The 14,368-nt window shown below is 42.7% G+C and overlaps 1 protein-coding gene across 2 annotated transcripts in view; it reads right to left on the bottom strand.

Annotated features, from left to right (window-relative positions):
* LOC110538274 (BAI1-associated protein 3) overlaps positions 1–14,368 on the bottom strand; it is a 36,276-nt gene that overhangs the window by 18,215 nt on the left and 3,693 nt on the right. For both annotated transcript variants that reach the window (XR_016485268.1, XM_021624989.3), the window contains exon 2: positions 11,894–12,046. Coding sequence is in view for 1 of the 2 variants with exons in the window: in XM_021624989.3 (XP_021480664.3) it covers positions 11,894–12,039 (146 nt within the window). In the remaining variant the exon portion in view is untranslated. The remainder of the gene's footprint in view (positions 1–11,893; positions 12,047–14,368) is intronic.

Here is a 14,368-nt window from a genome sequence, read left to right as displayed (position 1 = left end):
CTCACTGCACTACACTTAAGGTCCTTGGGAGTTGCTGTGCTCCCTTGAGTAATAGCAAAAATATGAAGCTCAACAATGATTCAAAGCCACTCTACCATGTCTGCCATAGAACGTTATTCTAATCCAGGGAAGATACAAAATACATTCAATTTTTTCTCTCTCTGAGCTGGTGAACTCCTGGACTCCTGCCACTTGCTAATTTCATAGCCCCAGTCGCCATGGTGATGGAGGCACATTCGTGGCGGAGGGATTCACTGGCACAGCTGAACACCTTGGGAATACCCCCCTCCCCTCTTTTCCTCCCTTCCCAGACTAGAGGAGTGTTCTGGAATGAGTTGTGTGGCAGAGCACCAGGAGCAACAATACAGGCCTGATACCTCCACCCCACCCCCCCTTCCCCCCACCTGTCTCCTAGCCCAGACCCCCTGTCTCATTATGCAGAGAGAAGACAGAGGAGCTGTCCACATGGCCCCCTCTCAGTCACGCACCTTTATTAGCGCTGCCTGTCACATCACAGCGGGTGCATGGCAGTCTGGTGGCGGCAGTCTGGTGGCAGCCGACACAGCTCCCACTGATCTCCCCATGCATTGCATTCAACACCCCTGTCTGAGACAATGTCTCCAGGGAGCAGGAGGTAGTGGGTGGTAACACCCCTGATTATTTGTGGCCAGGGTACGTTTAGTGCGGGACGAGGATGACAGAGGAATGAGGATGTCTGTCTGTCTTTACAATGGAAGCTTGACAGGATCCCCAAAGAGCTAAAATAGCTCATTTCTGTAGAAATATAATTAATGAGCATGAAAAACATTCCTTCAATACAGTGACAGAATTCAAGGTACAGATATTTTATTTACGTTGGAAAATGGTAATCTTGTAATGTGTCAGCCCCATTAAACAGGTACTTTCATATCTGACAGCTAGCCTGACATTTTTGTGAAGCAGCATGAAGGCATGCCAAGCTTGTCTGCTTTGTTAACAGGTTGGTTACATCATGAGTCATATGGTGATTAAATAGGTTATTTGAGTCTATCAACATTTAACACTATGTATCCAAAACAAGACTTTGGCTCAGTGTTCAGTGTACCAGCGGCACCTTTCGCTTTTAACCTTTGTAAGTGTATTTTCTGATGTCTGGATTCTCTTTGAAGATTTGTATGATTAAGAAAAACCCACAATCACAAATTATAGGGGTCTGTGTGAGTCAGTCACTCTTTCTCTCTCCCTCTCGGTCTCCCTCCTCCCTTTCTCTATCTCTCTCTCACACACACGCACACACACACACGCACACACACACACACACACACACACAATTTTATGTTGCTAGGAAACAGCTTCTTCCAATACAGTTTATTATTAATATTCCATTTTATTTTGAATATTTATTCAAAATCTTTGCTCATGTTTTGCTGTCTAAAAGGTGAATTATGAGCTGAAACAGGCAACTAGACATGCAGACTCAGACGAACATATACAGATGAATACAGAGGAATACTTCATGTGTTTGGGTATATGCTGAAACATGACATACATTTTTTAAATTTTATTTTACAAAATAAACGTTTTCTCTTACATGTATCTTCCACAGCCTGTGTCCCCATATGAATAGACATCCTGAGGGTTATGAGGATGCAGCTTCAAAGCTTCAGAAAGTATTTCCCAAAACACCACATAGAGAATGTTTGCTAGGTGTGAGTGTTTTTGTATTCTTTAATATTAATGATAATGAATTAAGACATTCAATGTTCTTGACAATTAAAATCCCTCTAATGGTGTTACAAATCAATGAGCTTGGAATCATTTGATAATGCCTGAATAATGATGGCTCGTGTTTAAGGTGAAGACAGGACTTTGAAGAGAGCAAGTCCTAGTCATCAGAAAATACAATCACCCTCAGGAAATGTCTGTCTATTGGTTAATAATCTCCTCTTCAGGGTACATTTCTTCACTGGGGATCTACAGTACTTGTGATGTGATGTCTCTTTACGCACGACTAACATATAATGACTTCCTTCCAACCATGGATGAGAACCTACATTGTGATTATTTAGTTCTGACTGAAGAAACAACTGCTTATAATCTTTTCCCCCATGTGTGTTTGTGTCTGACCTGGAACTGACGTTACGTCAGACGCCCATCTGGGTAATTTACACCCTGGGTCGTCTATACTGGGTCGGACACTGGTGCTTTAGCCATGCCTCATTTGCATCCTTGGTATTAATGAGCGCCAGTGTGGATCATAGGTGTCGGCTCTCTCTCTATCGCTCTCTATGGCTAATGAAGGACACAAACAGGCTTTCTTGCAACCTAATGATGAGCGTCCAGCAGCTCAGTCAGACTTCACTCAGGGTTCTCTCTAGCAGTCTTCAGTGGGAGACGACGACGATCGTTTCTGCCTGCCTGGCAGAGGAAGACAAGTCTCTCTCTATCTCCTTCCTCCATCTCCCTCTACCACTCCCTCCTCTTCTTCTCTCCAAGTGGTGATAGAGTGAGGGATTATTTAGAGCCATCATGGGGACACAGGGGCCAGTTCTAATTATAATCTCTCTCGTTGCAGTCCAGGTAGGTAGGTACAACATGATGGCGGGATGGAGAATGTAAAAAAAAAAATAATCTTTAACTTTATTTTTACCCCTTTTTTTCTCCCCAATTTCATGATATCCAATTGTTAATAGCTACTATCTTGTCTCATCGCTCGCTACAACTCCCGTACGGGCTCGGGAGAGACGAAGGTTGAAAGTCATACGTCCTCCGATACACATCCCAACCAAGCCGCACTGCTTCTTAACACAGCGCGCATCCAACCCGGAAGCCAGCCGCGCCAATGTGTCGGAGGAAACACCGTGCACCTGGCAACCTTAATTAGCATGCACTGCACCCGGCCCACCACAGGAGTCGCTGGTGCGCGATGAGACAAGGATATCCTTACCGGCCAAACCCTCCCTAACCCGGACGATGCTAGGCCAATTGTGCGTCGCCCCATAGACCTCCCGGTCGCGGCCGGTTACAACAGAGCCTGGGCGCGAACCGAATGTCACATTTTCAGTGCAAATCAACGGGTCAGATTGATGTTATACTGATCCAATTCATCTCCCATAACTGGGTTGATAAAGGGGAGACCGGGGTTGATTGTCACACTTATTTTTTACTCGTGTGTATTTCTTAACACCAGTACCTCTCTAGGCTAGATGGGACACTACCGTCCCACCTGACCAACATCCAGTGAAAGTGCAGGGCGCCAAATTCAAACTACAGAATTGTAAATATTTAACATTCTTGAAAATACACATGCAATATGTCAAAATAAAGCTTAACGTCTTGTTATTCCAGCCACGGTGTCAGATTTCAAAAAGGCTTTATGGCGAAAGAAAACCATGCGATTATCTGAGGACAGCACTCCATCAAACAAACACAGACAATCATATTTCATCCCGCCAGGCGTGACACAAAACTCAGAAATAACGATATAATTCATGCCTTACCTTTGAAGAGCTTCTTCTGTTCGCACTCCAAAATGCCCCACAAACATCACAGATGGTCCTTTTGTTCGATTAATTCCATCGTTATATCTCCAAAATGTCCATTTATTTGGCCCGTTTGATCCAGAAAAACACTGGTTCCAACTCGCGCAATATGACTACAAAATATCTAATAAGTTTCCTGTAATCTTTGTCCAAACATTTCAAACAACTTTCCCAATACAACTTTAGGTATTTTTTAACGTAAATAATCAATTAAATTTGAGACGGGATAAACTGCGTTCAATAGCGGATAAAAACAGAGTGGAGTGAGCTTTCAGGATGTGCGCCACAACCACTACAGTACACTAGACTCAATCCTCGTTCTGAACAGCCCTACTTCTTCATTTCTCAAAGGAAAAACATCAACCAATTTCTAAAGACTGTTGACATCCAGTGGAAGCGATAGGAACTGCAAGCAAGTGCCTTAGAAATGTAGATCCACATAGAAAACCCATTGAAAAGAGAGTGACCTCAAATGTTTTTTTTCATTAATAGTTTGTCCTCTGGATTTCGCCTGCCAAATAAGTTATGTTATACTCACAGACATAATTCAAACAGTTTTAGAAACGTCTCTTTAGAAAATCTACTAATAATATGCATATCCTAGCTTCTGGGCCTGAGTAGCAAGCAGTTTACTTTGTGCACACTTTTCATCCGGATGTGAAAATACCGCCCCCTAGCCTAGTAAGGTTTTAAGGTGTCAGCATGCCTCGGTCGAGCTGAACGAGTGTGCTCGCATACTCCCTTAAAAGACCTTTGCTTGAAAAACTTGAAAAAAGCGGCAATAGCACTGTTTGATCTTATTCCAACATGAGTTATAAACCATCAAACACACTCAGCCCCATCATGGGGTTGGATGTCACAGTATGAGGTTGGTTGTTCGCTACTAGCTCATTCCTTTTGTAACAGGAAATTAAGCTATATAGGATACAGAGTATTAGAAATAACAAAGCCTTTCTTTGAATAAACAATATTTCTAACAAAATTAAGCTTTTTATGCCATGAGAATACCATATGACATTTTAAGTAAATGTGTGTGAGTGTGTGTATGCGTGTGTTTGCACATGCATGTGTGCGTGTGTGGGTGTGTGACAGAAATTATATTTGTGAAAGAGAGGCAATGAAGGAAGCTAAAAGCACAACAACCAAAAAAGCAAAAAAGAGCTTGGGATGTATTATAATGGAGTTGAGAATGACAACCAACTCCCTAACCCCCCAATGTAAATCAGACGTAGCAGCTTTATTCTAAAATTGATTACATTGATGCAGGGGGAAAAACTATCTATACATAACATCCCATAATGACAAAGCAAAACAGGTTTTTAGAAATTGTTGCTAATTTTTATTTTATTTTTAATTTAAAAAAATGAAATATCATATTTACATAAGTATTCAGACCCTTTACTCAGTACTTTGTTCAAGCAACTTTGGCAGCAATTACAGCCTCGAGTCTTCTTGGGTATGACGCTACAAGCTTGGCACACCTGTATTTGGGGAGTTTCTCCCATTCTTCTCTGCAGATCCTCTCAAGCTCTGTCAGTTTGGATGGGGAACGTTGCTGCACAGCTATTTTCAGGTCTCTCTTCGATCAGGTCCATTCTGGGCTCTGGCTGGGCCACTCAAGGACATTCACAGATTTGTCCCGAAGCCACTCCTGTGTTGTCTTGGCTGTGTGCTTAGGGTTGTTGTCCTGTTGGAAGGTGAACCTTCTCCCAAGTCTGAGGTCCTGAGCGCTCTGGAGCAGGTTTTAATCAAGGATCTCTCTGTACTTTGCTCCGTTCATCTTTCCCTCGATCCTGACTAGCCTCCCAGACCCTGCCGCTGAAAAACATCCCCACAGCATGATGCTGCCACCACCATGCTTCACCGTAGGGATTGTGCCAGATTTCTTCCAGACGTGATGGTTGGCATTCAGGCCAAAGAGTTCAATCTTTGTTTCATCAGACCAGAGAATCTTGTTTCTCATGGTCTGAGAGTCCTTTATGTAACTTTTGGCAAACTCCAAGCGGGCTGTCATGTGCCTTTAACTGAGGAGTGGCTTCAGTCTGACCAATCTACCATAAAGGCTTGATTGGTGGAGTGCTGCAGAGGTAGTTGTCCTTCTGGAAGGTTCCCCCATCACCACAGAGGAACTCTAGAGCTCTGTCAGAGTGACCATCAGGCTCTTGGTCATCTCCCTGACCAAGACCTTTCTCCCCCGATTGCTCAGTTTGGCCGGACGGCCAGCTCTAGGAAGAGTCTTGATGGTTCCAAACTTCTTCCATCCTTCAATCCTGCAACCATTTTTTGGTACCTTTCTCCAGATCTGTGCCTCGACACAATCATGTCTCTGACCTCTACAGACAATTCCTTCGACCTCATCACTTGTTTTTTGCTCTGACATGCACTGTCAACTGTGGGACCTTACAGTGCATTGCGAAAGTATTCGGCCCCCTTGAACTTTGCGACCTTTTGCCACATTTCAGGCGTCAAACATAAAGATATAAAACTGTATTTTTTTGTGAAGAATCAACAACAAGTGGGACACAATCATGAAGTGGAACGACATTTATTGGATATTTCAAACTTTTTTAACAAATCAAAAACTGAAAAATTGGGCGTGCAAAATTGTTCGGCCCCTTTACTTTCAGTGCAGCAAACTCTCTCCAGAAGTTCAGTGAGGATCTCGGAATGATCCAATGTTGACCTAAATGACTAATGATGATAAATGCAATCCACCTGTGTGCAATCAAGTCTCCGTATAAATGCACCTGCACTGTGATAGTCTCAGAGGTCCGTTAAAAGCGCAGAGAGCATCATGAAGAACAAGGAACACACCAGGCAGGTCCGAGATACTGTTGTGAAGAAGTTTAAAGCCGGATTTGGATACAAAAGATTTCCCAGGCTTTAAACATCCCAAGGAGCACTGTGCAAGCGATAATATTGAAATGGAAGGAGTATCAGACCACTGGAAATCTACCAAGACCTGGCCGTCCCTCTAAACTTTCAGCTCATACAAGGAGAAGACTGATCAGAGATGCAGCCAAGAGGCCCATGATCACTCTGGATGAACTGCAGAGATCTACAGCTGAGGTGGGAGACTCTGTCCATAGGACAACAATCAGTCATATATTGCACAAATCTGGCCTTTATGGAAGAGTGGCAAGAAGAAAGCCATTTCTTAAAGATATCCATAAAAAGTGTCGTTTAAAGTTTGCCACAAGTCACCTGGGAGACACACCAAACATGTGGAAGAAGGTGCTCTGGTCAGATGAAACCAAAATTGAACTTTTTGGCAACAATGCAAGACGTTATGTTTGGCGTAAAAGCAACACAGCTCATCACACACCATCCCCACTGTCAAACATGGTGGTGGCAGCATCATGGTTTGGGCCTGATTTTCTTCAGCACGGACAGGGAAGATGGTTAAAATTGATGGGAAGATGGATGGAGCCAAATACAGGACCATTCTGGAAGAAAACCTGATGGAGTCTGCAAAAGACCTGAGACTGGGACGGAGATTTGTCTTCCAACAAGACAATGATCCAAAACATAAAGCAAAATCTACAATGGAATGGTTCAAAAATAAACATATCCAGATGTTAGAATGGCCAAGTCAAAGTCCAGACCTGAATCCAATCGAGAATCTGTGGAAAGAACTGAAAACTGCTGTTCACAAATGCTCTCCATCCAACCTCACTGAGCTCGAGCTGTTTTGCAAGGAGGAATGGGAAAAAATTTCAGTCTCTCGATGTGCAAAACTGATAGAGACATACCCCAAGCGACTTACAGCTGTAATCGCAGCAAAAGGTGGCGCTTCAAAGTATTAACTTAAGGGGGCTGAATAATTTTGCATGCCCAATTTTTCAGTTTTTGATTTGTTAAAAAAGTTTGAAATATCCAATAAATGTCGTTCCACTTCATGATTGTGTCCCACTTGTTGTTGATTCTTCTTGTTTGAAGCCTGAAATGTGGTAAAAGGTCGCAAAGTTCAAGGGGGCCGAATACTTTCGCAATGCACTGTATATAGACAGGTGTGTGCCTTTCCAAATCACATCCAATCAATTGAATTTACCACAGGGGGACTCCAATCAAGTTGTAGAAACATCTTAAGGATGATCAATGGAAACAGGACTCACCTAAACTCAATTTCAAGTCTCATAGCAAAGGGTCTGAATACTTATGTAAATAAGTTCAGTTTAAAAAATGTCATAAATTAGCAAAAATGTCTAAACAAACGGTTTAGCTTTGTTAATATGGGGTATTGATGAGGAACACATTGAATTTGAATTTATTAAATTTTAGAATAAGGCTGTAACGTAACAAAATGTGAAAAAAGTAAATGGGTCTGAATACTTTCCGAATGCAACGTAGGTAGATACAGTTGAAGTCGGAAGTTTACATACACCTTAACCAAATACATTTAAACTCAGTTTTTCACAATTCCTGACATTTAATCCTTGTAAAAATTCCCTTTCTTAGGTCAGTTAGGATCACCACTTTATTTTAAGAATGTGAAATATCAGAATAATAGTAGAGAGAATGATTTATTTCAGCTTTTATTTATTTCATCACATTCCCAGTGGGTCAAAAGTTTACATACACTCAATTAGTATTTGTTAGCATTGCCTTTAAATTGTTTAACTTGGGTCAAATGTTTCGGGTAGCGTTCCACAATCTTCCCACAATAAGTTGGGTGAATTTTGGCCCATTCCTTCTGCCCACAACTTTTCTATAGGATTGAGGTCAGGGCTTTGTGATGGCCACTCCAATACATTGACCTTGTTGTCCTTAAGCCATTTTGCCACAACTTTGGAAGTATGCTTGGGGTCATTGTCCATTTGGAAGACCCATTTGCGACCAAGCTTTAACTTCCTGACTAATGTCTGGAGATGTTGCTTCAATATATCCACATAATTTTCCTACCTCATAATGCCATCTATTTTGTGAAGTACACCAGAACCTCCTGCAGCAAAGAACCCCCACAGCATGATGCTGCCACCCCCGTGATTCACGGTTGGGATGGTGTTCTTCGGCTTGCAAGCATCGCCGTTTTTCCTCCAAACATAACGATGGTCATTATAGCCAAACAGTCCTATTTTTGTTTCATCAGACCAGAGGACATTTCTCGAAAAGTAAGATCTTTGTCCCCATGTGCAGTTGCAAACCTTAGTCTGGCTTTTTTTATGGTGGTTTTGGAGCAGTGGCTTCTTCCTTGCTGAGCGGCCTTTCAGGTTATGTCAATATAGGACTCGTTTTACTGTCGATATAGATAGTTTTGTACCTGTTTCCTCCAGCATCTTCACAAGGTCCTCTGCTGTTATTCTGGGATTGATTCGCGCTTTTCACACCAAAGTACGTTCATATCTAGGAGACAGAACGTGTCTCCTTCCTGAGCGGTATGACGGCTGCGTGGTCCCATGGTGTTTGTACTTGCGTACTATTGTTTGTACAGATGAACATGGTACCTTTTGGAGTTTGGAAATTGCTCCCAATGATGAACCAGCCTTGTGGAGGTAAAAAAAAAAAATTCTGAGGTCTTGGCTGATTTCTATTGATTTTCCCATGATGTCAAGCAATGAGGCACTGAGTTTGAAGGTAGGCCTCGAAATACATCCACAGGCACACCTCCAATTGACTTAAATTATGTCAATTAGCCTAACAGAAGCTTCTAAAGCCATGACATAATTTTCAGGAATTTTCCAAGCTGTTTAAAGGCACAGTGAACTTAGTGTATGTAAACTTCTGACCCACTGGTACTGTGATAGAGTGAATTATAAATTAAATAATCTGTCTGTAAACAGTTGTTGGAAAAATGACTTGTGTCATGCACAAACTAGATGTCCTAACTGACTTGCCAAAACTATAGTTTGTTAACAAGAAATTTGTGGAGTGGTTGAAAAACGAGTTTCAATGACTCCAACCTCAGTGTATGTAAACTTCCGACTTCAACTGTAGGTAGGTAGGTAGGTAGGTAGGTAGGTAGGTAGGTAGGTAGGTAGGTAGGTAGATAGGTAGATAGATAGATAGTAAATGCACTGTCTATCTACCTATCTTCAAAGATGACACAAAAACAGACATAGTAGGCCTAGGCTACTAGGCATATAACACATAGCAAAACAAAAGACAGGACGACATTGTCATAGCCTAGAGCATTGCATACAGACATCATGTTTTCTATTGGTCGATCATTAGCCAGCTTTTGACATTCTTTTTAAATTACGTTATGGTCGACATGGCTTTGAGTTGCTGTGGTAGTTTGTTCCACTCAACAGCGCCAGTATATAAAAAGGTGTTCTTCCCAGATAGACTCTTACATGTAAAAACCGAGTTAAGATGCTAGATACCACATGGCTTGACCTAGAAACATTTACAATGGAAGCACCAATATACATACGTTTTGATTTTACTTATGAAAAACACATGAATTCCTCTCACTTCAATGTTTCGTTATGCTGACACAAATTGACCAGGTGGATGAGTTATTTTATAAAATTCACACATCACACCCTTAAAAATATTAGATTGGGAGTAATTAACACTGTGATAATCAACTCATGATACAATCAACTCCTGAGACAACTAACTCGTGATACAACCAACGCCTGAAACCACCAACCTCTGAGACAACCCCCCCCTGAGACAACCCACCCCTGAGACAACCCACCCCTGAGACAACCCACCCCTGAGATAAATCCACCCCTGAGATAAACCCACCTCTGAGACAACCCATCCCTGAGACAAACCAACCCCTGAGACAACCCGCACCTGAGACAACCCACCCCTGAGACAACCCACCCCTGAGACAACCCACCCCTGAGACAAACCACCCCTGAGGTAAACCCACCCATGAGACAACACATCCCTGAGACAAACCAACCCCTGAGACAACCCACCTCTGACACAACCCACCCCTGAGACAAACCACCCCTGAGACAAACCCACCCTGAAACAACCCACCCCTGAGACAAACCCACCCCTGAGACAAACCAACCCCTGAGACAACCCGCACCTGAGACAACCCACCCATGAGACAAACCCACCCATGAGACAACCCACTCCTGAGACAACCCACTCCTGAGAAAATCAACCCCAATCTCCCCTGTGTTTCAATAGTGTTGGGTCGCTGTAGCTCCTGAAGTCTTTTAAAGGGCCAGTGTTTAATAATTCAACAGATCAAAGTAATAATTACAAACATTTCTGCAAAGAGCATCACAGGTGTTTTTCTCCCTCACAAATAAAATAGGCGCCATCATTAACCATCTAGCTGTTCATATTTTAGTAGCAGGCTGTAACAAACAGACGTTGTTGGGTTGCTATAGAAACCTCAAGGTTCACATGCCCATTACTTTTGACTTTGACATTCAGCTGAAGAGGAATCAAAACAGAAGTCTCGCTCCAAAGGATGACTGGAAAAACAATTGATTTATTCACCTGCGCCAGTCAATTCTGCTGTGGCCTATTCATCTGCCAATTTCCTTAGGACGACAGCTAATCACAACCATCCCAGTTTGGGGTTAATCAATCAAATAAATGTGTTAATAAATAACATAAGAAAATTCTGTTGACACGTATTGGATTCATTTGGGTCGTTCTTTTTCGATAAAAGTTATGAAAAGTTCTAGAGTTAGATATTAAAGATAAATGATAGACCATTGAAGTATTTCTAAGTGTTGTTCCCCCCCAAAAGCAATGTTCCCCGTTCACTGAGTGTCTGACTGTGCATGTAGCTGTTGGTATTTTGGGATGTTTGATGTCTCCTTGGGGAAGACCAGACTGATCGAGGCATTTTAGAAACAGGTCCCATCTCTGGAGTAGAGGAGAGGGGACACATTAAACATATTGGGTTTGTCCAGAATATTTATAGTCCCCAGCACCAGACTAGGCCTTCTTCTCAGAGACAGAGGTACCTTTCCTTCATCCAGTCTGAATGTTCCTGTGTTTGTAGCTGTATCTGTCAGACTGACTTTCTCCCTGGCTAACCATCAATGCCACTCTCTCCACTCAAGCCATACCAGAGACTGACTGCCTTTTCAAACTGCCTATAAGGCTGACTGGAGACAGCTTTCGCTTTCCATTTTTTATAATTAGTTTCTTTGGAAGCGCTTTGAGATTCCATTTTGTAATATAAAGTGCTATATTATTATTATTACCTGAGTGAGTGAGTGAGTGAGTGAGTGAGTGAGTGAGTGAGTGAGTGAGTGAGTGAGTGAGTGAGTGAGTGAGTGAGTGGGTGAGTGGGTGAGTGAGTGAATATCCATGTTTACATGCATGTGTGCAATTATAACTGCTGTTACTTCTGTGTGCCACTGAGCCTCACCCATGAAGTAGCTGGTCAGGGCAGTGTGTGAGACTCACCCGTGAGGTAGTTGGTCAGGGCAGTGTGTGAGACTCACCCGTGAGGTAACTGGTCAGGGAAGTGTGTGACAGGGATGCTGCTGGCTGCTGAGGTTGCTGGCTCCCTCCTCCCCCTCAGAGACTGGCTCCTCTGAACCTGCCTCAGAACACTGCTCTTCAGGTCCAGCAACGTCGTCATGCTCATTCACTACCTGGGGTCACAAGGAGAATAATTCACATGAACATGAGCCTAAAACAAGTGTCAGGTTGTACAACAATGTTCAGTAAATGTCTGAAAATCCTTGTAATTGTTTAGCCCAGTGTTTATTTGAACTATAGTTGGATATACAGTATCTAACACAGATGTGATATATCCACTTGAGGAGCTTCCCTTTGGCTACATAAACACAGGGTTAATCACAGTAATCACACCCTCTTAACTCAATTATACTCAACCCATGGCAGAAGGTACGTGCTATTTCTGTCCAAGGCTGACTGATATCGTATGCTGGTTGATTTCATCATAGACTTGCTGGTTGGCCACTGTTGTGACAAACCTACCTGCAATAACTCTCCTTAAAGCAATGCTCTCTCAAATCCTCCTCCACCGACCCCCATCTACTGTAGCAGAGAGAAGTGCTGCTAAGATAGAAGTATCATCATCACAGACGCCTAATTCATCCCTGACTTTGTTCTTAAGGGTTCTAGTTAAACTGTGATACGATGTGAGACTTCTAAAGAACAAGTCCAATGTTAGGTTCCACCTCAGTGAGTATGAGTCACTCTCCAGCCTCTGACCAGCTTGTATGGTGGCTGACACTAGTAGACGCAGCAATAGTACAATGTAGAGGTAGAGACAAAACTAAAAGGCACTAAAAGACAAGAAATTACATGGATACAAGAGAGAGGTTTTGATTGATGGCAAAGTTTTTTTCAGGGGACAGATATACATTCTTTTCATCAGCTGACAGCAAATGTTTTTCTTTTGTCACATCTCTGAGGGAAGAGGAAGAGAGACAGACTGGCAGCTCTGTGTTCTGCTTTCTCTCAAACAGTGAAAGTGACACATTAAATAACACAGCTAGCTAGACAATATATTTGTAATAGGAATTAATTCAATGTAACTGTTCGAGACAGATAGTGCGCTTGCCTCGCACTTTTAGTTAGAATGTGAACAGTATCATAGATGTAGGTATTCATATGTCTATAACGCCTCCATTGAGGAAGGTTCTGGATTGCAGTGCCCCTTGGATATGGGTCAAAAGAGTTACTGCCTATGAATGAAGTGGGTTTGAATCTCATGCCACTATTTCCTATACAGTGACACCATAGTTAAACCCACATGATAAGAAGTACTGTTTTCATTTCACACTTTCATTTCGCAGGAGAGGCTTTTGTGAGAGAGATTTGTTCATATATTGGTCATCTGTGTGCTCCGTTTCATGTTTCCCCAAGGTCATTAGACACCTGATGCTGTTTTAACAGAGCAAACTACAAACACCAGATACCTGCTTGTGTCTCAGATCCAATACCTGTCTGTTAGGTATACACTTGCAGCTCTGACCAGTGACAGTTAGCAAAGCATCACAGTCAGGGAGAAGCCTTCTCCCAGGTGAGCAGCTCATTTCAATTAGACGTGGCTGGCCTCCCAACTGGATGTCACTCTGTCTCAGTCATCAAGTCCCAGTGACAAAAGACGAGTCAATGTGCCAAGGAAACACTCACAGCCAAGTGAATGTCACTCACTCTCACTCTCACACTCACACTCTCACTCTCACACATCACAGGTGCCCGAACCTTAACAGAGACTGATGGCGATGCTCAACACTGTATTTCTCCTGTGAGAAGCCAGCGAGCCCCGGCAGCAAAAGGCTCCTTGCTGTTAGGGGATGGAGGGGTCTCTATGGTAACGGTGGAGGGAGAGAAAAGGGTTGGTAAATCCAGGTAGACAGAATTCTACCGAGGCAGGCTGCATTAATAATCACTTGATGTTATTATATCAGTCTTCCCCTGGCCAGGCTAACTTATCACACCATAGCAGCAATGAGGCAAAAGTTGGTCCTGATCACACCTGGATTCTCATCTCCTCAGCTCCGTATTCAATGAGGCTAAAGGACTGCAAATACCCCATCATCAGACTCCCAGGGAGCCAGTATGACACAGTTATTTCCAATGCCAATTGTGATGAAGATAAAAATGGATTTATGACTCATATCTATAAAAGAAAATCTCCCATTCTGTCGCTGGGGACTCATCCTGCCGCTGATGTCATTATCATCCTTATAGATTGGTTAACCTGTTAAATGACATCAGCCAGCCTAGACTGCCGCTGTAAAGTGTATCCATCAGTGGGACCCTGGAGTCTCACAGCAAGCTTTCTTTGTCTCATTTCTTCAGGATTGAGTGAACAGATTCTGCCATGATATCATATTCAAAATAGAGGGCAGGAATTTTTAGAAAATGTCATTTGAATGCCGTTGTTATCAATTAGTCCACAAGTGTCATCTATTTAGCCATGTTTGGTGGCGGTCCTG

The sequence above is a fragment of the Oncorhynchus mykiss genome, chromosome 12 (genome assembly GCF_057628025.1).
Source record: "Oncorhynchus mykiss isolate SJ-2025 chromosome 12, ASM5762802v1, whole genome shotgun sequence".
NCBI lineage: Eukaryota > Metazoa > Chordata > Actinopteri > Salmoniformes > Salmonidae > Oncorhynchus > Oncorhynchus mykiss.
Note: the sequence above shows the minus strand (reverse complement) of the source record. Positions and strands in the feature narration are given on the sequence as shown.